We start from the raw sequence: 25,455 nt of genomic DNA, 5'->3' as shown, positions 1-25,455 counted from the left end.
GTGTCTACACCCCACACATTACAGCACGTGGGTCCCTCTTCCGCTGCCACAGCTCCAGCCTATGCCCTCATCATTTGGAGAGGCACCTGGCATTCTCTGCTCTGGCCTGGACAACGGGGGGAGGGGGGAGCAGAAATGTCAGTCCCTCACCAAACGACCTGTTCCAGGAGGTACAAGACGAGGGACAGGGTCACCGCAACGAAAGTAGGAGGAGGCCGCCTCATGCAATGACATGCTCAGTCTGTCTTTCTTTTGTTGCCCCCCCCCCGCCCCCAACATCAGAGACGGGCATCTCTTGTTCAAGGCACCTCTCCATCATGGCACTCTCTCCCTCCCGAATGTGGAGGGGAAGCCTGCAAGGGCAGCCTGGGTCACCTTGAACCCAGCACAGGGGCTGCACCTTCAGCGTGCTGTGCTCCTCCTCCTCCTCCTGCCTCAGGGCTTTACAGCCACTCAGGGACCGAGCCCATTGGCGGGTGGGTTGGAAGAAGGATCATGCTCTCTGCCCCAGATGGATTGGCTCCTTCTCTGGGCCTTTCCTTGTTTACTCATCAAGGAGGGAAACTGAAAACGAGAGTCAGAAATCTGGCTGATAAATTGGAGAGGCTGGGGCCGGCCAAACACTCGAGCATCTCTTTCCCTGGGCAGGCAGGCAGGCAGGCAGGCAGGCAGGCAGGCAGGCAGGCAGGCAGGCAGGCAGGCAGGCAGGCAGGCAGGCAGGCAGGCAGGCTGGCGGCTTGGCTGGCCACCTCTCAGCTGCTGAGCCTCCACCTCGAGTTCCGGCAAGCATGGGGTCTCGCCTGGGAATCCTCTGCCTGGTGGCTCTCTCCCTCTGGAGCATCCTGCAAGGTAAGGGACACGATTCTCCACCCCACCTGGCAGTAGGAGCCAGCGGGCACCACCACCCCCAGTCGCTCCGGCTGCTCAGCATTTGCTGTTCCAGAGCTCAGAAAGGCGCCCGTGTCGCTCATCACCTGCGATTCAGGGATGGGATCAGATAGGTTGGATCTGGAAACCAGAAGCTTTTCACGAACATCCCACAAGGAAACGGCCGAATGGAGCTTGTTCGTGATGTTCAGGATCAAAACTGCACCTTGAGGCTGTGGTACGACCTTCTCGCTGAAAAGATTCCCCAGGTGGCAGCTCCTTTGGGGGGGGGGGGGCAAATTCGCTGCAGTTGACCCTCCAGCTGGCGTCAGAGTTGGCACAGTTAAAATCGAAATATTCACCCACAACTGGTTGACCCCTTCTCTGTATTCTCTACCTAAAAAACCCTTATAAGTCAGAACTGACTTCATGGCACATGATTCTTATTAGAGTACATGACATAAAGCAAAGCATGGGGCAGCCTGGCCTTTTCCCCCTTAGTTATTTGTGGCATTGTTTGTTTGCTTGTTCTGTCAGCAGTGGGGAGGGGGGTTTGTCTTGTACTCCTGGGGCTGCCATCGCTTTCCTCTGCTTTCTTGGGTGCGTGAGATCACCTTTCTTTTCCCCCGGTTCAAAGAGGACGTTGCGGGTCTGTCTGCAGCGATGCCGATGGTGGTGTCTTCAGTGGCATTGGAATTACTGCCGGATAGTTCCCCTGAACTGAACGCCTGCTGCCTCCCTCCCTTTGAACCATTTTTCTCTCTTTAAAATGCTGCTTGTCTAGTTGAGAAAGAGAACGGAGGGGAAGGTGTGGGGAAGAGGATGGCATTAATAGGGTGGGGCTATGCTAAGTGGTGGAAACTGAACTGACTGGGACGTGTGGGCTCTTGCCATGGGATAACTGATTGTACCAATGTGGGCGGTGATGGCGATTTCAGTTTGCAGCAACAAACTCAACAAAAAGTTTTTGACTTTCAAGAATCACGGCCACCTGGTGCAGATGTATCTGATGATGCAGGTGGCGGTCTGCCAAAGCTGATGCCTGATGAAATATATTTCTCCTGGGCTGCCTTTCTAGCAGGATTGCTACATTGAGCAGCTCCGCTGGTCCCTCCCTCCTCCATGTTCTGCCCCTCTCATCTGTGCCTCCTCCTGAACATGCTCAGTTATTCTTGCTGGGTGCCTGTTTTGGAGATGGTGGGGCAGAGGCTCCTTTTCCTTTCTCCCCCTCTTCTTTCTGAATGTACTTTGCAGGCCACCAGTTTCCTCCAAGGATGGAAGCATCTCTCTCAATCTCTCTCATTTCTCCTTGGCCGCACTCTAGCCAGAGGTCTCGGACTTCGCCACCTGAAATCATGCCGAGAAGAACCAGGATAGAGAAGGGTGTTTGGGGTGGGTGAGGCTGGGGCGGGCACTGATCGATAACATGGCATGGCACCAAATGTTGTAGGGAGCTCCATCACCACACTTTGTGGGCGATTCCTCTGTTCCCTGCTGCTGTTTACAGAAAGGAACTTCAAAAGAACTGAACACCAAACAGGGGTCATAAATCCTGACTCGGCGTGAAACGCTTGAGCAGACAGAGAGGACTGCCACTTGGAAGGCTACCTGCCAGGGGGTGCTGCAGTCGGGCGGGCTCCTCCTGCAGCCTTGGCTTGCAATCCCTCCTCTGTTTGCCCCCCACCCCCAAAGACTGCCAAGAAACTGCTGGGCTTCCGGAGGGGAGGCAGGCTGAAAGAGGGAGAGTTACATCCCCCCCACTTGGCCTCCTCTTCCTTTCCTTTGTGTAACTTGTCTCCTTTTTTCCTCCTCAGGGTCTGGCTATTACCAGGTGATGGACTGCTGCGTGAGGACCAGCCCGGTTCCCATCCCTGCCCACTATGTCCGAGATTACCAAGAGCAGCACATCCAGGAAGGCTGCCCCGTCCAGGCCACCATGTAGGTGGTGGGTGGGACTTTGCAGGGTGGGAGGGGAGGGGAGGGTGGGGTGAGTTTTGGGGACCCAAAAGGAGAAAGCGAGGAAAGCAGGGCAGCCTTGCTGTGGGACGGACACACACACACGGACACACACACACACACACACACACACACACACACACACACACACACACACACACACACACACACACACACACACACACACACACACACACACACACACACACATATGGACGGGGACTGTCTGAGAAAGAGAGAAGGAATGGAAACTGATAACTGGGAATGACTGAAGAGGAGGGTGTGTGTGCCACTGTGTCTTATGCATCATTGCCACCACCATCAGGTCAAAAGCAGCACGGGCATCACCTAGCAAAAGAAGGACCCATGAACGGTCTACATGGATGGGGGTGAATAGGTCTCTCACTTTGTGGTGGGGGTGGTGGGGAAATGACCCTGCCTCCCCCTTGCGGAGAGCCAGGGGAGAACCCACACCGGTCTGGAACCGAAAGCCCCAGGCTAGGGACCTCCCCCCGCAGAAGCCCATGGCCTGTTGCTAGGTCCGTATGGCACTCTCTCGGAAGGGCCACCACCCCGTAGTGCCAGCTGGACAGTTCAGGGTTCAAGAGGAGGCAGACCTCACTACAGGAGGGTCCTGGGTGGGAGGGGGTGCCCTTCATGCTAGCCACACCAATGCCCTGGTCTCCTGGGGGTGGGCAGGATCCACAGAGGGACTTGCATGACAGCCCCCCCCCCCCCGTGGTTTGTGGCTGTCTGGCCTATCATGTGGGCATGTCCCACAGCCGCCCCCCCAAAACCTTTTATTCCAAAGAGCCAAGACAGAGTCAGCAGGGAGAGTCCAGGGCATGGAGCCATTCATTTCTGGGATTCCCGCTCTCTGGATGATGGCCCCGATGGGCTGAGGGGATGATGGGAACTGGGCTCCAAAAGAAGGCCACAGCTCCAAGTTCTGGGACATTTCGGTGCTTTTGAGGCTGAATGATTTTTCCGCCCTGTTCGCTCGGGACAAATCTGGGCAACAGAGGCTTCTCAGCCTGAAACCCTTTGCCCCCCCCCGCCCGCCTCCCTCTTTGCCCTGGCGCGCCTCATCCACCCTTGGGCCACCCTGTCTGGAGAGGAGCGCTCCGACCGAGGGACCCCGCCAGGCTGCGCCCCCTGAGCTCCGCTCCCTCTTCTCGGAGGTGCTGAGTCGCAGCTGCTCTTGGCCGTCTGGAGTGCTGTGGTCGCCAGAGCTGAGCAGTGGCGTGAGAAAGGAGCCCACAGCGGGTTCTTCTCTGACCGATCGGTTGCAGGGGCTGCTTCACTGAGTCAAGAGCCTGGACCACAGGGCTTCTCCTGTAGCGTGATGATGGATGTGATGATGTCACAGCTCTCCCTTTCAGCTTGCAACTAGGCGGCACTGGCCTCGCAGTGGGGAGACGTCTTTCTCTTCATGCATCTTGTTCCTAAAAAGTGAGCTCTTTTTTTTTCCAAAGAGAATGATGAAACCCGACTGTGTGTCATGCCTTTGAGGTGTGGCCTGTCTCAGGTGAAGACAGTGGCCCACATCCTGTTCCGCAGAAGTGCTGTGGCGCTCTGATGAGGTGCTCAGCATGCACAGCTCTCGCTGCTGCAGCTTCTGCATTTGGAGCATTGCATGCATGCAAACACTCAGCAGAATACAGACCCACGTGTCTGTTTTCTTCTAGGTTTTTTGTTTCGAACAAAAAAAATACACCAAACAAACCCACACACTCTACAGAGATGGTAGCAGAGCACCCCGTTTCATTGGCAGCCTCTGCTTGCAGCCCCTCAGCCAGATCTCCCTTGTCCTAAGTACTCCATGCTGTGAGATGCCCAGGAGAGAGAAATATTAATCGCTCAAAAAATTCAAAAACAAATTTTTTAAAAGGCAGCACGCTCCACCTCACTCCGCTTCCAACGCCCGACGGTTCTCAGCTCCTTTGAGCAGCTACCATGACACCAGCTGTGTCTGTGGCGGGCGGCCAAACCAGAACTGAAAGGATTCGGTGTTCCACCGGCAGGACCTGTTGACAGATGTGCCGGCTTGGGCTACTGTGTCCCATGGATTGGACTGGCCTCCTGCCAAGCCCTGCCAAACACGGAGGCGAGGGAGTTGAAACGATAATCTTCTCTCCATTCAGGCTGCTTAAGGAACAAGGCAGAACAAGGCATCTCACGGACCATTTCCCCTGGCACCTCATCGGGGATTTGAGCAGGGGAAAGGTTCCATGAAACCGAAAAGCTGGTATGCTCCTTTTTCAAGCGCACTGGCGCATAAGAGAGAAACCTCTGCCCACAAGGCCGCGGTGCTCCTTTGGGGACAACTCTATCTGTTGAACCCACTGTGTCCAGGTCTGAAGAGAGGCAGGTTCGGCATCCGGTAGCCAGAGAACACCAACCCTTCCCTGGAGACTCCGGTGGGTTCCTCTGGCTCCGATCGATGCTGGACCCACATCAAGAGAGAGGCCAACATGAACTTTGCTGACCGGTGTGGCCTGGAGGGGACCGTGTCTCCAGAGACCGTGCGGCAAGCAACACTCTGGCATTCCAAGGCCTGCAGTAAGGCCTTCCTCCCCTGAGGGGTGGCTGAGGGTGCAAAGGCGGCCTTCACCCCCTACCCACAAACACACACGTACATACGTACGTACGACCCCTCTGCTTTGACTAGGAGCAGCTGCCTCAGGCAGACGCCCGGCCGGTCCCTCTGACATCAAGCCCTTCCCTTTCTGTGCTTTCAGTTTCATCACCGTGAGAGGGAGGCATCTCTGTGCCCCAGCGCATGCCGGATGGGTGAAGCACCTGAAAGCGAGGCTGGACCAGCGGCACCATCACCAGGTGGCTGTCCTTTTGGGGTTGGATGCAGGAGAACGGTGGCCAGACTGGCTCCTGATGGACTGTCCTGCTCACGGGGAGGGGAGGAGGTGTACCTGCTCCTTCTCAGCATAAAACGATGGTTCTCCTTTCAACCTGGCCTTAGCTGCCCCGACATCATCTGAGGAAACGCTTGTCCATCATTAGAATGGCTGCAGTGGCGTTGCTAATCTGTTCCTTTTTCTTTTTCTCATCTCTTACAGAGAGCCTCTTGGTCTCCCTCCTAGACTGTGGATGTCCAGCTTCCCTTACAGAGTTGGAGCCCGAGATCAGCACCGGCTTCCTCCAAGCCCTCTCTTCTCTCTGGCGAACCACCAATCAGGTCCTGTAGGAATCCTGCATTCCTGTGACTTTCTTCGGGCAGGCGCCCCTAAAGTTTTTGCTTTCCCTCCTGCATCGGCCGGTCTCAGGCCGCTGGCTGAGCCAGACCCCTGAATTGTCATTATCCTCAGATCTTTGATAGGTAAAATAAAAGTTTCTTCAAATGCCAAAGTGTCCTTTGTGAAAATAATTCAAAGATGGAATGGGGAAACAGACACACTCCTTGGTTGTGTATCTATGTGAGTGTGTTTTAATCCGATGTACTAAAGCAGATGCAAAAATCAAGAGGTCAGGAAGAGAGAAGCACTTTGAATTTAGGGACCTCTGATCAGGACGTCCCTTATGGTCATGCTGTTGACCCCACTGCCTTTCAGGAAAACGGTCGCTCCTCGTTGCCTCCTGCCCTCCGCATGTTGGGTTCCAGGAGCCTTATTTCATCTTTTTTTATGGCTACTCTCATGAAACCATTGGGAGTCAGAAAATCCTGGCTGATCTGTGCACTGGCCTTCTGCTGACCTCTGCGAGAGGTGAGCCGGTCTGGATAAGTCCCGGTAGCTGTCCCCAGGCCTTCAGGTCAGGACCCCCCAAGTCAGGGCCTTACCCCTTATGCCATGTCTGACACCCTGGTGTCCCCGGTGTTGGGAGAAGCGGTCTGTATTCCATTTTGATGTTGTGCAGTTAAAGCTGCTCCAGTGTTCCCACGAGTCAAGCATGAATAAAGGACATGCAAGCTGCAGGGTGTTCTGGAAACACGGAGGGAGATGGAGGCAGAAGTTGCTTGTCCTATGCCACTAACATGCTTATCTCTGACTACCTGAGCTTATCAGTGGGATGCTGGTGCAGGATCAGGTCACATGCCAGTCTCACTCTTCAAGGATTGACGTAGTAATGACATATTATCCAGCTGTGACTTATTAGTGTAAGCAGCTAAAACTATATACAGAGTGTTTGCTTTATGGGCTGAGGGCTTGGACTTCTTCCTCTACTCAATAAACTTGGTCTTCTTGTAAGCAGGCCTGGAGTTTTTCTGTTGTGTCTTGCGAATCATCTCCAATCCTGCTCCCATGGCTGGGGTGGGGGTGTTTCACATCTGGCATGACCTTCCCTCTCAGGGAGCCCCTCTCCTCCCATTGTCACATGCTCAGGGGATTCAGCAGGCGAAAGTCCAATAAGCCAGTCTGAGGTCAGAAGTCCGGGAGATCAAAACAGATGTGGAATCATCAAAATCAAAACACAAATCATAGTCCGAAGTCAGAGTCCGAGAGCCAGGGGAGTAAGGTTCAGGTGGTTCAGGATAAACAGGAGTGTGGACGCGAAGCAGGGAATTGATTTGTTCCTTCCACAAGTTTCCAGATCTTTAAGTACAAGTTATATAGAAGCAACAATCATCTCATTCCTAGAAACACTCCATCCTGCTAAAACTCTTCTGGGCTGGTCGACCTGATGTCCCTGTGAGAAGCATGCGTGCGAGCCTCAGACCTCCGCGTTGTTGAGTCTCTGCTGAAGCTTATCTCTCACTCTGGCTAGTGGGGGAGAAGAATCTGGTGGTGGTGAAGCCACCAGAGATGTAGACGTGAGCAGCAAGGCAGAGGTTCTTGGGGAAAAGAATAGCTATACCATTCCTGTGCTGCGAAGTCAGTTCCAGCTTAGGACAACCCCTTTCATCAGGGTATCCTAGGGAAGTTCTTTGCCTTTCTTTTGCTGGCGGGGCTACCTTGGGACTGTGAGGATGAACCAAGGCTCCTCAGGCTGGCTTTTGTTCCAGGTGGTGGGGAGTCACTGTCACCCACCTATCCAGCCAGCCTTCATGGGGACAGAAGACCATGCACCATTCCCTGAGCCTTCGTCTGACATTAGCAAAGAGGACTCTTTCTGCCCCCACCCTTTCTCCTTCCAAAGATGACATTTCCCTTCCCTTTTCACTTCCTTCCAGCTTTTGGAAATCTAAAATAGCGTGTCCAGAAAGAAGCATGTTGGGCACGGTTGTTGAAAGAAAAGTTTTCATCGTGCAGATTTTGGCCAAACTTGTAGCACGAAAGATAAACAAGGCTGTGCTTTTTTTCCCCCCTAAGGGCAGGTGGGGGGGGGTCTGTCTAAAGCAGAAGTGGGTTCCTGTGGCCCCCAGAGACGTTCAGACTACAACACCCAGCACGTTTTGCCATTGGGTCTGCTAGCCGGAGCTGAAGGGGATTTGTAGACCAAGCAGCCCCCCCCCACTCCCCCATCTAAGGGGTCTCGTCTGTTCAGGAATGTCAGCTGTTCTCAAACAGCACTCCGTGATTGATGGATTTTTTAAAAAAAAGTTAGATCTTTTGGCTTTCCTTTCTAATGGTTTCAGATAATACAGGCTGCTGAGATTCAAAAAAGTGAGGTAGACTTATTTTAAACGTGTGCTATAAAAATGCTTAGCCCCTCTGGAGCCAGGTGCGTTTACCACACCTCATTCTTTCCTGACAGTCATTAAGGTTGCTGCAAGTTACTTCTGTCTATGCTCAAAGCTTAATGTTACTTAATAGCGTTGAGTTTTGGGGAGACCAGCGTCACCTTCCCGACTCGCCATAGACCTAACACAGGCAAGCGGAGGACTGTGGATTCTCCAGCCTTTTAATTCCTCAGAGAAACAATTAAAAATGGGCTCCACTCAGTGGCAGAGCCCTTTGCCCTTGCTTGACCCTCTGGTGTCCTGGTGGTCTCTTTGGGAACCCACAAAGATCTTCTCCCGGATGCAAGGGAGATGCTGCTACCCACCGTTGGGAAAAGCAAACAGGAAAGTGTGGCAGGGCTCACCAGCCCAGGTTGGGCAGGGGGATCCCCACACTGGTCCCCCCCCCAGCAGGAAGCAACACTTTTAACCCTAAGACACAGGCTTTCATGTGCAGTCAGAGTTGAACTTCCTCCTGGGGGGAACTGCATTGTTCCTTAATCTCCAGATGCTCTCTGATTGATGAATACCCTCCAGCTAGTTGCTATCCAACACCCAGCGAGACTGGAGTGCATTGTTTAATATCTGACAGTTGATCTGGGGCATTATAGTGGACAGTATCTCACATGCTCTGTTAGTACATGGTAAGATCAAGATGAAAAACACAACGGCAGATCCATGTTGCTTTCCAAGTCGTTCCAATCTCCAGCTCAGCCTGTTTGCTCTGCAGGAAAAAACCCAGCCATCCTCCTTCCCCATGGAAGAACCCCCAGTGCGTGGCAGGGACTTTTTGGACTGTTTCTGGGAGGCACATTCTGAGGATCGGAACAGCCCTCCCCAACCGGGCACCCTCCAGATATGTTGACTCCACCGTTCATCCTAAATTGCCCACCTCTCCCTCTGATTTTGGAAGGCTGGGCCTGAAAGAGGGATTGGAGAAACTCCTTTTTTTTGGACCCCCCATCTCCCACTAGGCTTGTTGGCAGGGGATTTTTAGGAGTTATTGTCCAAAAAAGCAACTTTCCCAACATTGACACAGCCTATCACACTCACTTTCCCCCTTGGCTACATGGGTGTTCTGTGCCATAAAGTCAGAACCAACGTCTAGCGAACCTAACACAGCTTTCCAGACAAGTGAGATGTTTAAGGAGAGGTTTGGCCAGTTCTACTCCCCCAGTAAATGGCTGGGCAGGGATTCGAACCCTGTTCTCCAGAGTCCTAGTCCGTCCCTCTGTCGACTACACCACACTGGCGATCTACTTGGCTACATGTAACAGAGGTTAAACAATTAAAAAGAGAAAAACACAATGTACAATCGCTTCTTGATATATAAGCTTAGGGTGCCAATGGGTGTTGGAGAGTTGAAGAGAAGCCCTACTCAGGGATGTGAAAAAATCCGGAGCAGCTGTAACTCAAAGCTAGGGTGGCTTAGACGTTTTTAGACGTTGAATTTGGGATGAGGCTTTCCCCTGCCTGGATCCACGAACCACCCCGAGGGGTGCCCTTGGCTGGCTTTTGGGCTCCCTGGCCCTCCCTCATCCCTGGGGGCTTCAGAGTCTTCTCCCCGTTGCTCTTTTCACGGCCTGGGTTCAAAATGCCAACTAGAGAACAGCAAGCCCCTCCCCGGGTCAGTCTCCACAATTCCCTGGTTCATCTCTTGGAAAGGGCTACTAGCACCAGCCACTCTTTGCACCCCTGCCCTGTTTATCCTACAGGAGTGACTCATCGTGCCTTTTAAGTACAAGCAGAGTTACTATATGAGGCCGCTAGCGGGGGTCATCAGGGGGTGTGGAGCGCTGTGTCATCAGTATGCTGATGACACCCAGCTCTACATCTCCTTTTTACCAACTGCAGGTGATGCCGTCCTGTCCCTTCAGCGCTGCCTGGGGACTGTACTGGAATGGATGCAGGAAAATGGCCTGCAGCTGAACCCGGACAAGACGGAAGTCCTGAGGGTGGGCCTCCCCGTGGTTGGTGGCTTGGTTGGCTCTCTCTCGTTTGGGGGGGCCACCCTGGCTCCGGTGAGTGGGGTCCGCAGCTTGGGCACGCGCTCGTAATCTCAAGATTAGATCATTGCAACGCGCTCTACGTGGGGCTACCTTTGAGGCTGATACGGAAACTCCAGATGGTGCAGAATGCAGCAGCCAGACTCCTTACCGGAGGGAGAAAATTCCATCACATTTCTCCTATCCTGGCTAGACTGCATTGGCTGCCCATTCGTTTCCGTATTGACTTCAAAGTTTTAATGCTCACTTATAAGGCCCTAAACGGTTTGGGACCTCGATACTTGGCGGAACGCTTTCACCCACCAAGTTCTACCCGGACCACCCGCGCGACCCAGGAGGTGAGGCTGAGGAGCCTGACGGGAGGGAGAAGATACGAAACCGGGCCTTCTCGGCAGTGGCTCCTCGCCTTTGGAACAATCTCCCTCCTGAGATTCGCGCGGCCTCTACGCTGGGTACATTCAAAACTCAACTAAAAACATGGCTCTATGTCAAGGCCTTCCCTCCTGCCAGCACCTAATCTAACTTAATTTATTTTTCTCTTCTTTATCTATTTATTATTTACGATTATTTATGATTTTTGTCATTTTCTGTTAATTGATATTTTTAATTTATTTTATTATAATTGTATATATGTTCCTGTTAGCCGCTCAGAGCGGTATAGATTTACCAGATGAGCGGGATATAAATCAAATAAATTAATAAAATAAATAAAATACTACTTCTTTCCTTCCTTTTTGGTAATCTCTTTACATGCCCAATTAACTTTTAATTTTTTTTATAAAAGAAGGAGAATGTAGGGAACAAACATGGCTCCAAATTGGACCACCAGTGACCCATCGGGCTGCTAATTTTCCCAACCTGACGGCCTTTCCAGAGTTGTGTTTTCCACCACAACCTCCAACAAGCCTGACCTTGTGCCCTCACTGGCGCAGTGTTCATCCCTGTCTCCAAGCCACAGAGCCAGCGTTTTGTCCATAGACCATTTCCGTGGTCATGTGGCCAGCACAACTAAACATGGAACGCCATTACCTTCCCACTGAGGCGGTGGTACCTATTTATTTACTCACCTTTTTACATGCTTTTGAACGGCTAGGTCAGAAGACCAGCCGTCGTAAGATCGAATCCAGGCGACGGAGTGAGCTCCCCTCGCTTGTCCCAGCTCCTGCCAACCTAGCAGTTCGAAAGCATGTAAAAATGCGAGTAGATAAATAGGTACCACTTGGGTGGAAAGGCAACGGCGTTCCATGTCTAGTCACGCTGGCCACATGTTTATGGATACCCAAGCCAAAACTTTGCATTTATACAGCTACAGAAATTGTATTTCAGGTGTGGAGAAGGGATTCCATGGGAAAGAGTGATCAAACCCAGGAAAGTCTGAGGGAAAAAAAATCCAGGTTCAGCACCTCCCATGTTCTAGTAGTGTGAGTTCCCTGCCAAAATCCTTTCCCTTGGGATGTTGCTGCCTGCACTCATTCCAGGAAGGTTGAGCAGCAGCTTGTCCGAACTCTGCCTTCTCTTCCTGCCACTCTGGTTCCAGACCAAGTAGCGGGCGAGCTGTGTGTTCCATCAAGCCTGACGGTGCTTTTAATCATGTGTGATCCATGTTTGGTGCTAAAATGCACATGCATGGATGCATGCATATCCTCACGAAGTTCAGTAGATACTCTTACGAGTGTCCCTCTTTCTGCTCAGCTGACCTTGTGGGGCTGTGGTTGAAACAAAGAAAATCCCAAATGGATGTAGGTGGGGATAGGAAGGTCACACGCAAGTCCATTAGGTTTTACTCTCACCTCAAGAACCAGCAAAGTGTCGAAATGTGTTTTCTTCTTCCCAGCCAAAGCTGGGAAGCTGCAGGCGTAACCAGGCTGACGTAAGGAAAGGCCGTTCCGGTCCAGCTCGTCCAGCCCTAGACGAGCGGAGCTGAGTTCAAGAAAGTTTGCCATTTCCTCCTGCATGGCAGCCCTCATCAAGGTAGACTTCCTGGCGTCCAAAAAGTAAGCTTTTAACCATGGTTTATCTGGGTTTTATCTAGCTTATTTATTTTACTTATTTAAAATATTCCCACCCAGCCTTTCTCCTTAAAAGGACTCATGGTGGTTTATAGGCAGAGAACTGACCGGTTCTTGGTGGGCCAGAAAATGTCCCTATTGATAAGAATTATAGTTTGTGTCAACTTACTCATGTGCTTTTTGGGAGGAAAGCGATGACAAACCTTCACAGCATCTTAAAAAGCAGAGACATCACCTTGTTGACAAAAGTCCAAATAGTCAAAGCTATGGTTTTTCCAGTAGCGATGTATGGAAGTGACAGCTGGACCATAAAGAAGGCTGACTGCTGAAGAATGGATGCTTTTGAATGGTGGTGCTGGAGGGAGACTCTTGAGAGTCCCCTGGACTGCAAGGAGAACAAACCTATAAGTTATAAAGGAAATCAACTCTGAGTTCTCCCTGGAAGGACAGATCCTGAAGCTGAGGCTCCAGTACTTTGGCCATCTCATGAGAAGAAGAGTCCTTGGAAAAAACCTTGATGTTAGGAAGGTGTGATGGCAAGAGGAGAAGGGGACGACCGAGGATGAGATGGCTGGACAGTGTCTGCGAAGCAACCAACATGAAATTGACACAACTCCGGGAGGCGGTGGAAGATAGGAGGGCCTGGAGTGCTCTGGTCTACGGGGTCACGAGGAGTCGGACACGACTAAACAACTAAACAACGATGACGACAACACATGTGCACACACAGGGAACCCGCTCAGTTGCTCCGATGTGGAGCCCGGGGCCAGAAGCATTGGGCACCTCAGCCCAGGGTGGCCAGAAGAGCCCCCCCCAAGGACCAGATCAAAGCAGGTGGCATCCCTTGCCGAGCATCCTGTCCCCACCCAGGGGAGCCCTTGGTGATGCCCACCCGTGGGGAAAGAATAAGCCCCCTCCCGCCAGCGCCTGCAACCGTGGGGTGTATTCAGTGCAGAACCTGGATATGTACGTGTGTGAACTGCCGCTCCCAGCCAGCGATTCTGGGAGTTGCAGTCTGAAGAGGAACCTGTCCAGGCTCTGAGTAAGCAGCTCCCACCGAATGGGAACTGGCAGGTTTCCTTCTGCCTCTGCCCTGAGATGCTGGTGCAGTCGAAGAGGGCAGGATGGTAGAGGGTGACTCATGTCTCTCAGGGATCCAGGCCTTTCCGCTCAAAGGAAGGGCTTCCGGTTAATAATATATTTCCCGGAACACAAACCACAACACATTACATGCAGCTAAGTAACGTATGATGTAAATCTAAGGTTATTCCCTGCTGGCTAGCAGAATATAGTGTGGGGCCTGGTAAGCTGGGCTCCACAGAGAGGGAAGGTTTCATGGGTGAATGAGGAACGCATCACCTCACCCCCATACATGCATGTGCACGCACACGTGCACGCACACCCCACCCACCCCCATCCACCCCCATGTTTCTTGCCTGCTTCTGCTTGCCTCAAGTGTGGGTGAAATGGGAGCCAGCTTGCCAAGAAGGCATTTCCGGAGAAGGGAGACACACAGCCAGGCAACACAAGATGTGGCAGATTCGCTACTGGGTCTCCTGCTCATCCCTACATCGGAGCATTAGCTGCCTTCCTTTCTTAGAGAACAACTGGCCTCTTTTGTGTTTCTTGCAAACCACTGAAATGGTTCCTGTTTCAGCAAAGTGTTACAAAAAAGCCCATCTGGATGGCAGGAGCCATCAAGGGGCTTGCGCCAAACACCCTCCCTCCTCCCGGGTGTCCTCTCATCACCTCAGGCCTGCAAGAGAGGCAGAAGGCAGCCGTGCAAGCTCACCCCTCCTCTGCCACAGCGTGAGGCTGCGCTTCTGTGACTCAAAAAATCTGGAAAAGTGACAGCGATGTTGCGAATGTTCGCCCTTGTGAAATGACAGCCATAAGGGAACTCAGTTAGACATTTGTCGCTGGAAAAAAATGGAGTGAACGACACCTTTATCGTAACGCGTTCCTTCCAGGGGCAGCTGTTGGGGAATAGGTTGTGTCATTCACCAGGCAGAATGCGGATGCTGTTTCCCGCTCTCATGCAGTGAAACGGGTCTGGCGGCTGAACAGATGGAGGGCCCCACACCCTCGGAAGTTGGTGTTATTGCAAGGAGAGAGAGAGAGAGAGATTCTAGGCCAAGGGCTGCCTGGGAGACCCTCCATTTGAGATGGCTAACACAGGTCACAAAATGGTATGGGGAAAACTGCTCAGCAACTCTGCACATGCTCCCAGGCACTGCAGGATTCCAGTGCAACAAACTCTATGGCTGAACTCAGCTGCAGGGCCGAGCACAGATCATTCCCTGTTGAAAGACCAGCTGAGTGTGAGAAGGGACCGTTCCATGGCTTTCCCTTTGCTCGTGGGCTGGGCTGCCTTTCCTTTTTCTCTCCTCCAGCCACGTCTGCCCAACTGTCATTGACATCAAAGATGTCTTTGCCAGACCCCGTAGGCAATTCTAGCTGGCCCGCGAGCCCAACCGCTCAATCCTCCGCTCCTGGTGCTCTTTCTCTTTTCCGCTCTGGCCTGTATTTTCATCCTGGTCTTCCCTACGGACACATCCGTGCCTTCTTCACTGGAAAGAACGAGAATCGTGCTATTATGGAATTGGGATCCCAGATAGGATACCACAGAAATGGAGTTCCTCTTTGGCCTCCCATTGGGGACGTCAATTCCAGAGTGGCACGCTTCTCACCCTTTGCAGCCTCGTTGGTAAGATTTGTTTATGTCATAATGCGCCCTCGTTCCAGCCAAGTCTTCTGACACACTGCTTATAACACACATTGCGGTGTGATACTGAAGACGACATCGGCTTGATAGAAGTCTAGTGGATACAGAGCCTAGGATCTTATTGTGACAGTTTACACCAACCAGACCAGGTTCCAGGAAAGCAGACCAGGAAGTGCCTCGGAGCAGGACCAACCGGCGCCCAAGATAAAACTTCTCCGGTTCTCGAGTTGGACATCAGTAGTACGTGTGCAAAATTGTATGTTTCTGTCTCTTATTTTTAGAAGATCTTTGAGAAGAGAAAGACACACGCTTTTTGGAAAGTAGCCGTAAGCAATCTCTCGGTAGCCGAAGGGAAAGGTTCTTTTACTTTCAATTTATTTGACACCGTTTATAAAAAGGCCCAGCAACCATATACAACTAGGCGCGACTGGAAACTAATTATCGGCCAGCTGAGTTTAGTCCCCGGGGGCTGCAGATTCCGAGGCATAGCCAACTCACTTATTTCCACGGGGATGTCGGAAGGTATCTCTGCAAACGTTTGTGCTTCTGGTTCTTGCTGTTTCAAAGATCTTCCAGGACAAACAAGCCAACTGCCAAAGAAAACATGTGTTGGGTTGTTCATTTACTAGCAAATGTGCCGAGCTTTGCCCAGACCAAAACCCCAGGAGACCCGCCCTTTCTCTCCTCTCCCTTGTTGTGTCAAATCCTTTTCTTTGCACTGGCCTTGCTTTGTTTCCACCCTGGCTCGTGTTTAGCTCGGAGCGCCCGACTCCCCTGCTCCGTCTCTCTTTGCCCCCAGTTCCGACTCCCTTCTCCCTCTTTTTTCTCCCTCTTTTTTCTCCCTCAGTCCCAGGACTCAGTCCAAGACTTTTTTTGTGAGCTAGAAAGACTTAACTCTTCTGGCCGATGGCACCCAGACTCCCCCAAGCCAACGGGGAGATTTAGCCTAGCCATTGATTTAAAGCGGAGACCTCCGTATTTTCTTAGAACGGCAGAGCTGGAAGGGGGCCCTAAGGAATCCTGGAGCCCCAGGCCGTATCGAGGAGGCACAGCCGGGAACTGAACTCCCAGTGTCTGGCTCTGCAGCCGGAGACCTTTTAGCTTTTACCAGTTTTTATTCTGGAACTGTTTTGGGACACAAACACACACGCCAACAGACAAGCTTTCGGTTTGATTAATCAGATCAAGAGGTTTTTTTAAGTTGCTTTTCTGCCCAGCAGAGTCCCCAAAGCATCATAAATTAAAGTATTCTTTAAGAACAGTTTGAAACTTTATTTATTTATTTATTTATTTATTTATTTATTTATTTATTTATTTATTTATTTATTTATTTATTTATTTATTTATTTTTAAGAAAATGAAGACCAGCTGGAGTAGTACAGTTTTGACCTCGCTTGCTGGAAGCCATCCTTTCCAATTATAAGAAGCTGAATGATAGACGTTTTAATGACGGGGGGCCTGATAGCAATGCAGAAGCCCAGCGCTGGCAGGCCTATGTGGACTCTGCAAAGCAGTTGGTGCAATCGTACTATCCCTTTTGGGGACTGAGCAACTGAGAGGCGAGTGCTGGTTTCTGCAAAGGCCTGGCTTCCCTGCAGACTCACGAGCACCCACGGTCTCTTCTGAACCAAGATGCTCTTCCCAAGCCAACCATTCCGGGCGAGAGTGACTCCCAAGGGCACCGGCCCGGGCGTCTGCTCCTGTGCAAGGGGCGAGACCGTTGGAGGAGCAGCAGGGGACCGACCCGTGAGCTGGGCGTGAGTGGGTGTGGGCTGTCCCCATTTCGCCCAAGGTGCCATGGGACGGGGGCCTGCCACGGCCTGAGATGCAAGCCTGCCACCCTCAGGTCCCTCTGGAGCAGCTGGTCCACCACCCACAAAGGGGACTCGTCAGGCGGTCGGCTGCAGGTTAAAGGGCGGATGTGGCCCCAAAAGCACGGGAAGTCCTCTGAGTCCTTGTGTTCCTCCTCCTCCCCTTTTGCAGCTGCCCAGTCCGCTGGAGGGACAGCCCTTCTTGGGGGGGGGGGGAGCTCTGAGGGGTCAGACAGAAAAGGGCCTCTCGGTTCTGGCCTTTGGGTGCCAGCCCCGGAAACGGATCTTCTTCCCCTCGCAAAGAACTGCAGAGACATCCCAAGGACTATCCCCCCCGTCTGCTGCGGCTTTCCCGCAGGGGCCTCCGTCACCTGTCACCCCCCCCACAACCCATCCCCTAACCTACCTGCACACCCTATTACAAAAACCCAGTTGCCTGCGGTGGGCAGGGCGGGGGCACGCTGCCTGCACCCTCTTTCCGCTCTTTGAAACCCCCTGTCCGCGCCATGCTCTGGGAAAATGTTGGCACCTTTCCTCAAAAGCAGCCTGGAATGAAACACGTGCCCATCTCTCCTGGCCAAATTCAGGATGGAGCAGAACTCGCTTTAGCACGGAGAAGGTCCCCTGGGTCCCGGCCTGCAGCTGCGACAACACCCTTAACGTCATCGGGGGCTGCTCCTTCCGTGCCAGGAAGACCTGCCTCACAGGCTTCTTAGGAGGACCGAGAGGGCCATCTCGGGTCATCCGGCCCAGGTTGCCAGTTCCCGCTGGGAAAAAAGAGCTCCCCTCCCACACGTACTGGTGCTGGGCTGCTCTTGTGAAGGTGAGGCTCTTTTGCTGAGAGAAAGGGGGGGGGACACATGAAAAAGTGTGTGTGATGATGAGTGCATGGCCAGGTCCACTCAAGAGGCGATCGTGAGGGGTGGGGGGTCATTCCCATGCATTCCACCTTTTGCAAGCCCCCAGCCTCTGTGCCCACTGTGCCCAACATCCCCCTTCTTCCTTTGTGAGCTAAGAACACACACGCTCACACACTCACTCACTCATTCACTCACTCACCCAGTCACTCACTCACTCTCTCTCTCTCTCTCTCTCTCTCACACACACACACACACACACACAGAGAGAGAAAGCACACACTGACAGATATGCACTGGTTGCCACTGGAGGCGTGGAGCGTTGTTCTTCTTCCTCTTCGGCGGTTGCCCCATCGACGACGGTGCAAGGACTGGCCCGCTTTGGGATCGGCCTCTCAAAGGCAGAGGTGGCAGGGCGGAGGTCTCTCTTTGTGGGATCGGCAGCCACACCTGCAGGGACAGATAAGCCTGCTTTTGTGTGCGCAGCAGCTCGCAGCCTTACACAACCCTCCGAGAACTCCCTTGGGGCTTTCCGCTGGGAAAAAGCCCCGAGACCCGGTTCAGTGCTGAAAAACTGATCTCCCCAACCCAGCCCAGCCATTCCTTGTGGCCTTCTGTGTGTTCTGGCCAAAGGCCATAAAGATGAGGGCAGCAAGGGCCCGGACCAGCCCATCCTGCATTGCCAGCAGAGGAGGAAGGGAAGGGTGGCCGGCGCGGAGAGCACCTTGCAGCCGGCACCCACCCAGAGGGCATCCCCCTCCTCTTCCCATCCCTGGGCAAGGAAGCCACTGATCAGGGACCCTCCTGTGCTCAAGCCGGAGTACCTCCCTCCCTCTCTCCTGGCTTCGCTTCCTGGGGAGCGGGGGTCACATCTTGCCTGGCAAAGCGGTCTGGAGGTCTCGAAAGCTTGCACCCCTTTTTTCTGCCCTTGGGAGGAGCCCAATCACAGTGTACCCCAAATGTGGATTCGGGCCATGTTGTAGCAGCCTGGATGGGCAATGGTGACACAAGGAGGCCCATCGCGAGTGTTCCTGCGGCCTGTCCTCCCGCTCCCCCGGATGAAAACGATCCTGGGGTGGGAGGTGTTTGTGTGGGATTTGGGGTAAGCGGATTTCCAGCCTGGAATGTTTTCCCCTACAAGGCAGACAGAAGGCAGCAAAGTGTAGCGGATCGGGGACCGTGCGGTGCCCCCAGATGCCTCCAGCAGTTGGGGAATTCCCTCTGGCAGCGACACACTAGGTGTTTGCAATGTTTGTTTCTGCCCCACTCTCGCAAATGTGTTAGCTTTGTTTCCGGATTCGTCAATAGGAGGCAAAGACAGGCTTCCTTAGATAGCGGAGGGTTGCGTCTCGAAGGACAAACACACTATTGGGACCTCAGGCTATCGGGGGCCGTGGGACTCAGAGGGAGCATGTTGGGCCACGCTTAGGGCTCGTCTTCGCTTCGACGGCCCCTTGTAGGTCCATGTCTGGGCAAAAGAAGTTGCCCCTTTCTCCACACGTGACAGGGAATGCTGCAGGAAACACAGCTTGAGAGCAAAGTAGATTTCATGGCAGGAGAGACGGGATCAGGCCTCCAACCCTTTTGAGAGGGGCCTTGGTCCAGATGGGGCCTCCAGTGCTAGTTTTTTGTTCAGTCGTTTAGTCACATCGACTCTTTGTGACCCCATGGACCAGAGCACACCAGTCCCTCCTGTCTTCCACTGCCTCCCGTAGTTGGGTCAGATTCACGTTGGTCGCTTCGCAGACACTGTCCAACCATCTCGTCCTCTGTCATCCCCTTTTCGTCTTGCCTTCACACTTTCCCAACATCAGGGTCTTTTCCAAGGAGTCTTCTCTTCTCATGAGATGGCCAAAGTACTGGAGCCTCAGCTTCAGGATCTGTCCTTCCAGTGAGCACTCAGGGTTGATTTCCTTCAGAAAGTGGATAGGTTTTATCTCCTTGCAGTCCAGGGGACTCTCAAGAGCCTCCTCCAGCATCACAATTCAAAGGCATCAATTCTTGGGCAGTCAGCTTTCTTTATGGTCCAGCTCTCACTTCCATACATCACTAGAGGACTGGCTTAAATCATCCCCACACTCCCACAGACCTCCCCTGGGCAGGGTCCACCTCAACTCCGGCCACCAGATGCTACGCATTACTTTTGGTTTCCCCCTTTCCTCATTTCAAACGCTGACATTTTTAACATGGCAGGTTGTGGAGACTGCCAAAATATGCTCAAACAATCCTTTTGGGCAGATTGGTGTGAAGCCAGTCTACCCACCCAGTTTGGTCCCTCTCTTGCTAGTCCCTTAAATATTTTTCTCACACACACACACACACACACACACACACACACACACACACACACACACGCACACACGCACGCACGCACGCACGCACGCGCGCGCACACACACACACACACACACACACACACACACTAATCCCTCTGTTGTGTTTCTCTGGTTGGCTAGAATGTATATTTTGATGTTTTAAGTGTAAGTGGTTATTGTTATTGCTTCTTTCAGTTTTTAATTTCAATCTTTGTTCAGTTTCGTAAGCTGTTTTTTTTTTTTTAATTGACACACATGAATAAATAGTACAAGGTTTTAGTTTCCATCCTCCTGCTTGCTCTTAATTATCTTCCTGGTAAAATTACTGGGAAGAGTGACCAGTTTATCAGAGGTCAAATCCAATGTTCCCACGCCTTGGCCTGGCTGTTTAAACCAAGCCAAAACAAAACCCATTTGCTCCTTGAAGTCCTTTTTTGGCAGGCCTGTGCTAGACTTTCAGCCGGTTTTCGAACAAAGCTTCCAGCCCCCTTTTCCAGATTTTACTAAGCAAATGCCTGCCTCTGCATGTCCAGCCAAACGGCATGTTATGCTATACATGTCAGATTCTTTGAGGTTTGGAGGTCTAATGTCCTCCCCTCCTGCTGATCTCCTTTAAAGCGTGGAGAAGGTGTCCTTGCAGCAGTTTCAAAAGTTTGGCTGACGCCCCGCTCCGGATGGTCTTACACTCCCTGTGAAGGAGGGGGCACACAGCATCGGGGATGGGCTGAGTGGAGTGGGGTGGGGGTGGGGTTACTCCTTGACCTGTTTTGGTCACTCACAGGTCAGGTGACCACAGTGGCTCAAAATCAACGGATCCCCCTCGGCTACCATTCCTGTTCAGGAATAACCTGACTTTTAAGAGTGATTCATCCACTGGTGGCAACCTTCCGGTTAGACTACTGCAATGCGCTTTATGTAGGGCTGCCCTTGAAGACAAAACAGGTGTGCAATATTCCGCGGCTACACCACTCGTAGGATCACCTTTTGGAGTCCCTAGGAGACTGGCTCCTGAAGAACTGCCTTGGCTACCAACGCACGCTCCCAGTCCAAGTTCAAGGCTATGGTGATGAGCACCTGTCTGTCCCAGAAGGGCTTGAGGCTGGATTCTTGAGGGAGCCCCTCTCCCTTGGTGCACCTGCCATTAAGATCTGCCGTTGTGTTGTGTGTGTGTGTGTGCGCGCACATGCTCTGTTTCCTGTTGTGAAGAATGATCCACGACACAAAGGCACCAGGCAACGGCACCTCACTTACGGAACGCTCGTCCCTTCGAGGCTCACCTGGCACCAGCCTCCTTCCGGCACCAAGTGGGAGCGTGGTTCTTCCCCGAGCAAGGCCTTCCCAGACGAAAGGGCCGTGGCTTTCATATGCTGGGAGGCTCCTCTGCCGTTGTTGATTTTAATGTTTCAAATGGTTTTGAAGTACGTACAGGAATTGTTTCGCACGGTTTTTATTCTTAGACTCCGCCCTGAGATCTCAGGATACAGGGTGCCCTAGAAATATCCTAAATAGATAAATAGAAAAAGTAACAGCAAAGTGATTTCATTCCCACCACTGCATGTGTTTTGGTGGATGAGTCCATTGTGCCTTCATGGCTTTACATAAACAACTTCTTACTTCCAGACTCTGGGAACCAGGAGCCGTGGGCTTCAGCTTTGTTAGAAAAGGACACTAAAACGGCATCATTAGCATGAAAAAAAATGGACACCCGGGTGACCCACAGTGGCCACAGGCTCTGCTCAACCCCGTTAACCTTCTCTTTGGCTGGAATTTCATTTTTGGAGTAATTTCCCTGCAAAAGACCTTTGGCACACCTTCCTCTTCCGGTTGATGTTGCTTCGTCCCAGCACACACATCATGTGGGGCATTGCAAACAAAATGATTTTGTCTGGTTTGACACTTCCCTGCTTACTGGCAGCCTGGTGGTACTGCCAGGTGGCTTGTTTCTTCTCTCTCTCTCTCTCTCTCTCTCTCTCTCTCTCTCTCTCATTTACAAGCCATCATGTTTTGGGGGATTTCTGTGGTTGACCATGTCTTGCTCATGAGAATTCCTCATGAGTCATGGGTGTATATTTACGATAAACTTTGCAAAGATTTGAAATGTTAAATCAAATAAGAAAAGCAACAACAGCAGTAACACAAATTCAGCTCACCTATGCTTTTATACTTTCCATCTTTGGCTGAATCTGTGTTATCGTTGTGGTTTTTTTCGTTATTTGATATAAAGCTAATTTTTTTCGCAGAACTTTATTGCTTGCAGTGATCATTTGGAGAACAGCCCTATAGAGCCAAAACAACTGCAGACACACACTGTCACACAGGTATCATAAGTTCCCTTGTATTCAGTGGGCTGCAAAAATTTTAATATATAGATAAATAACAGATATTTCTGCCTGTTATAAATTGCCTCTTTCTTAGCAGATGGGAAACCTTTGGTTTGCCCCCTGTCAACATCAACTTGTTCCTTAGGGTGCATAAAGTCAAGAACAACACAAGCAATATCTGAACAAGGTCAGGGAAGTAAATAGTTACACATAACATAGTTACATCTTACTAGTTGCTTTGGGGTGCGTATTTTTTTTATTTTTAAATTTTAATATAACAATAACAGATGAACAAAATGCTACTCTCAACTTAAAAAGAAATAAACCCCTCACAATTATAACATACCATTTTTTTCGGTGCTCCCCACCACCCATGGGGCATTTTTATTTCACATTATGTTTTATAATGACCCATTTCTCTCCAGAAATACAGTGATTCATCTCCAAGGGTATACCCGTGCCCTTTTCCAACACATATGTATACCAAAAATAAATTCCATATTTCTTTAAAATGATTGATATTAAATTTGTTGTTGTTTAGTTGTTTAGTCATGTCCAACTCTTTGTGACCCCATGGACCAGAGCACGCCAGGCCCTCCTGTCTTCCACTGCCTCCCCCGAGTTGGGTTAAATTCATGCTAGTCGCTTTGACGACACTGTCCAGCCATCTCGTCCTCTGTCGTCCCCTTCTCCTCTTGCCGTCACACTTCCCCCAACATCAGGGTCTTTTCCAGGGAGTTATCTCTTCTCATGAGATGGCCGAAGTATTGGAGCCTCAGCTTCAGGATCTGTCCTTCCAGTGAGCACTCAGGGTTGATTTCCTTTAGAATGGATAGGTTTGTTCTCCTTGCAGTCCAGGGGAATCTCAAGAGTCTCCTCCAGCACCACAATTCAAAAGCATCAATTCTTTGGTGGTCAGATTTCTTTATGGTCCAGCTCTCACTTCCGTACGTCACTACAGGAAAAACCATAGCTTTGACTATTTGGACTTTTCTTCGCAAGGTGATGTCTCTGCTTTTTAAGATGCTGTCAAGGTTTGTCATCGCTTTCCTTCCAAGAAGCAGTCGTCTTTTAATTTCGTAGCTGCTGTCACCATCTGCAGTGATCACAGAGCCCAAGAAAGTATAATCTGCCACTGCCTCCATATCTTCCCCTTCTATTTCCCAGGAGGTGATGGGACCAGTGGCCATGATCTTAGTTTTTTTGATGTTGAGCTTCAGACTGTTTTTTTGCACTCTCCTCTTTCACCCTCATTACAGGGTTCCTTAATTCCTCCCCATTTTCTGCCATCAGAGTGGTATTATCTGCATATCGGAGGTTGTTGATATTTCTTCCAGCAATCTTAATTCTGGTTTGGGATTCCTCCAGTATTCCTCTAATATTCAATCCTGTAGTGTGTATTATAATAAGTAGTTGCAAAGCTACTACAGTATTGGGATTCCTAGTCTAGTTATTTTCCAGTTTACCATTAAAGGTCATTTCCAGGCATATTGTAAGGTTTTTCTTTACAAGGCTTTCTGCCAAGTTTGCAGATGACATGAAACATTTCCGGGTGTTGAAGACCACAAGGGATTGTGAAGAGCTCCAGAAGGATCCCTCCAAACTGGGTGAACGGGAGGCAAAATGGCAAATGTGTTTCAGTCTAAGAAAATGTAAAGTAATGCACATTGGAGTGGGAAAAAAAATCAAAATTTTAGTTATCAGCGAATGGGTTCTGGGCTGTCCATGGTGGATCAAGAAAGAGATCTTGGTGTGCTGGTGGACAGCTCGATGAAAGGGCCAACCCAGTGTGTGGCAGCAGTGAAGAAGGCCAATTCCATGCTAGGGATCATTAAAAAGGGGATTGAAAATAAAACAGCCAACATTCTAATGCCCTTGTACAAAACGCTGGCAAGGCTGGACCTGGAGTATTTATTGTGTACAGTTCTGGTCCCGCAGCTCAAAAAAGATATGGTGGAACTGAAAAAAGGTGCAGAAGAGAGCGACTCAAATGATGACTGGGCTGGGGCACCTCCCTGATGAGGAAAGGCGACAGCGTTTGGGGCTCTTGAGTCTGGAGAAAAGGCGCCTGAGGGGGGGACATGATGGAGATGTATAAAGTTATGCAGTGGATGGATCAAGTGGATAGAGGGAATCTCTTTTCCCTCTCACGCAATACAAAACCCAGGGGACATCCACTCCAATGGAGCATTGGGAGAGTGAGAACAGACCAAAGAAAACATTTATTGACCCAGCATTTGGTTAGTCTGTGGAACCCCTTGCCACAGGATGTGGTGAGGGCATCTGACCTAGAGGCCTTGAAAAGGGGATCCGACAGATTCCTGGAGGAAAAGTCCATCGCAGGAGACCAGCCATGATGGGGAGGAATAATGTCCAGGCTTCAAAGGAAGGGACCTCCAAATGCCAGAGGCAGGGGGAGAGGGGGATCAGGAGACAGGGGTCTCTCGTGTTCTCTCATGGGCTCCCAGAGGCATCTGGTAGGGCCACTGTGAGATTCAGGAAGCTGGACTAAGAGGGGCCCTTGGCCTGATCCAGCCCAGGGCTCTTCCGATGTGCTTACGTTCTTCTGCCTTTCTCCTTCCCCTCTGAAGTGGCAAGAGAAGCACTCTTTGATTTTAGGATTTGATGTTTGCAAGGTCCAGTATCAGAACTAACTAGTTGAGGCAACAGAGGGAGGGTATTTCCCTGCCTTTCCGAACCTGCTAATTAGGGCAGTGCAATAGATTCATAATCTGCACCATGGAGCTGTAATGATAAGAACCCCCCGCTGCTGAGGAAGCAATGTGTACCAATGTAAGTGCCTCGGGGTGTGTGTGTGGTGGTGCGCGGGTGGGAACATGCCAGGCTCTGATCAGCGTCTTTTTCTTAGGCTCCCAGGCAAGAGTTGCCACGGCAGAACGGTGGGAACTCCCCGCAGGCCTCCCGGTGTTTACCCAGGTCATCTGCCAGTGTGGCTTCCGGGTGTCCTGAGC

At 51.4% G+C, this 25,455-nt stretch overlaps 1 protein-coding gene across 1 annotated transcript; it reads left to right on the top strand.

Moving 5' to 3' along the window:
* The first annotated feature begins 633 nt into the window (after positions 1 to 633).
* On the top strand, positions 634 to 6,189 carry CCL19 (C-C motif chemokine ligand 19). Its single transcript, XM_020800739.3, has 4 exons — positions 634 to 849; positions 2,682 to 2,805; positions 5,565 to 5,661; positions 5,901 to 6,189. The coding sequence occupies exons 1-4, from the start codon at positions 789 to 791 to the stop codon at positions 5,922 to 5,924; spliced, it is 306 nt and encodes a 101-aa protein (XP_020656398.3). The 5' UTR covers positions 634 to 788; the 3' UTR covers positions 5,925 to 6,189.
* The last annotated feature ends 19,266 nt before the right edge of the window (positions 6,190 to 25,455 follow it).

The sequence above is a fragment of the Pogona vitticeps genome, chromosome 2 (assembly GCF_051106095.1).
Source record: "Pogona vitticeps strain Pit_001003342236 chromosome 2, PviZW2.1, whole genome shotgun sequence".
Taxonomy (NCBI): Eukaryota; Metazoa; Chordata; class Lepidosauria; order Squamata; family Agamidae; genus Pogona; species Pogona vitticeps.
The sequence above is the reverse complement of the archived record's forward strand: the minus strand, read 5'-3'. Positions and strand labels throughout refer to the sequence as shown.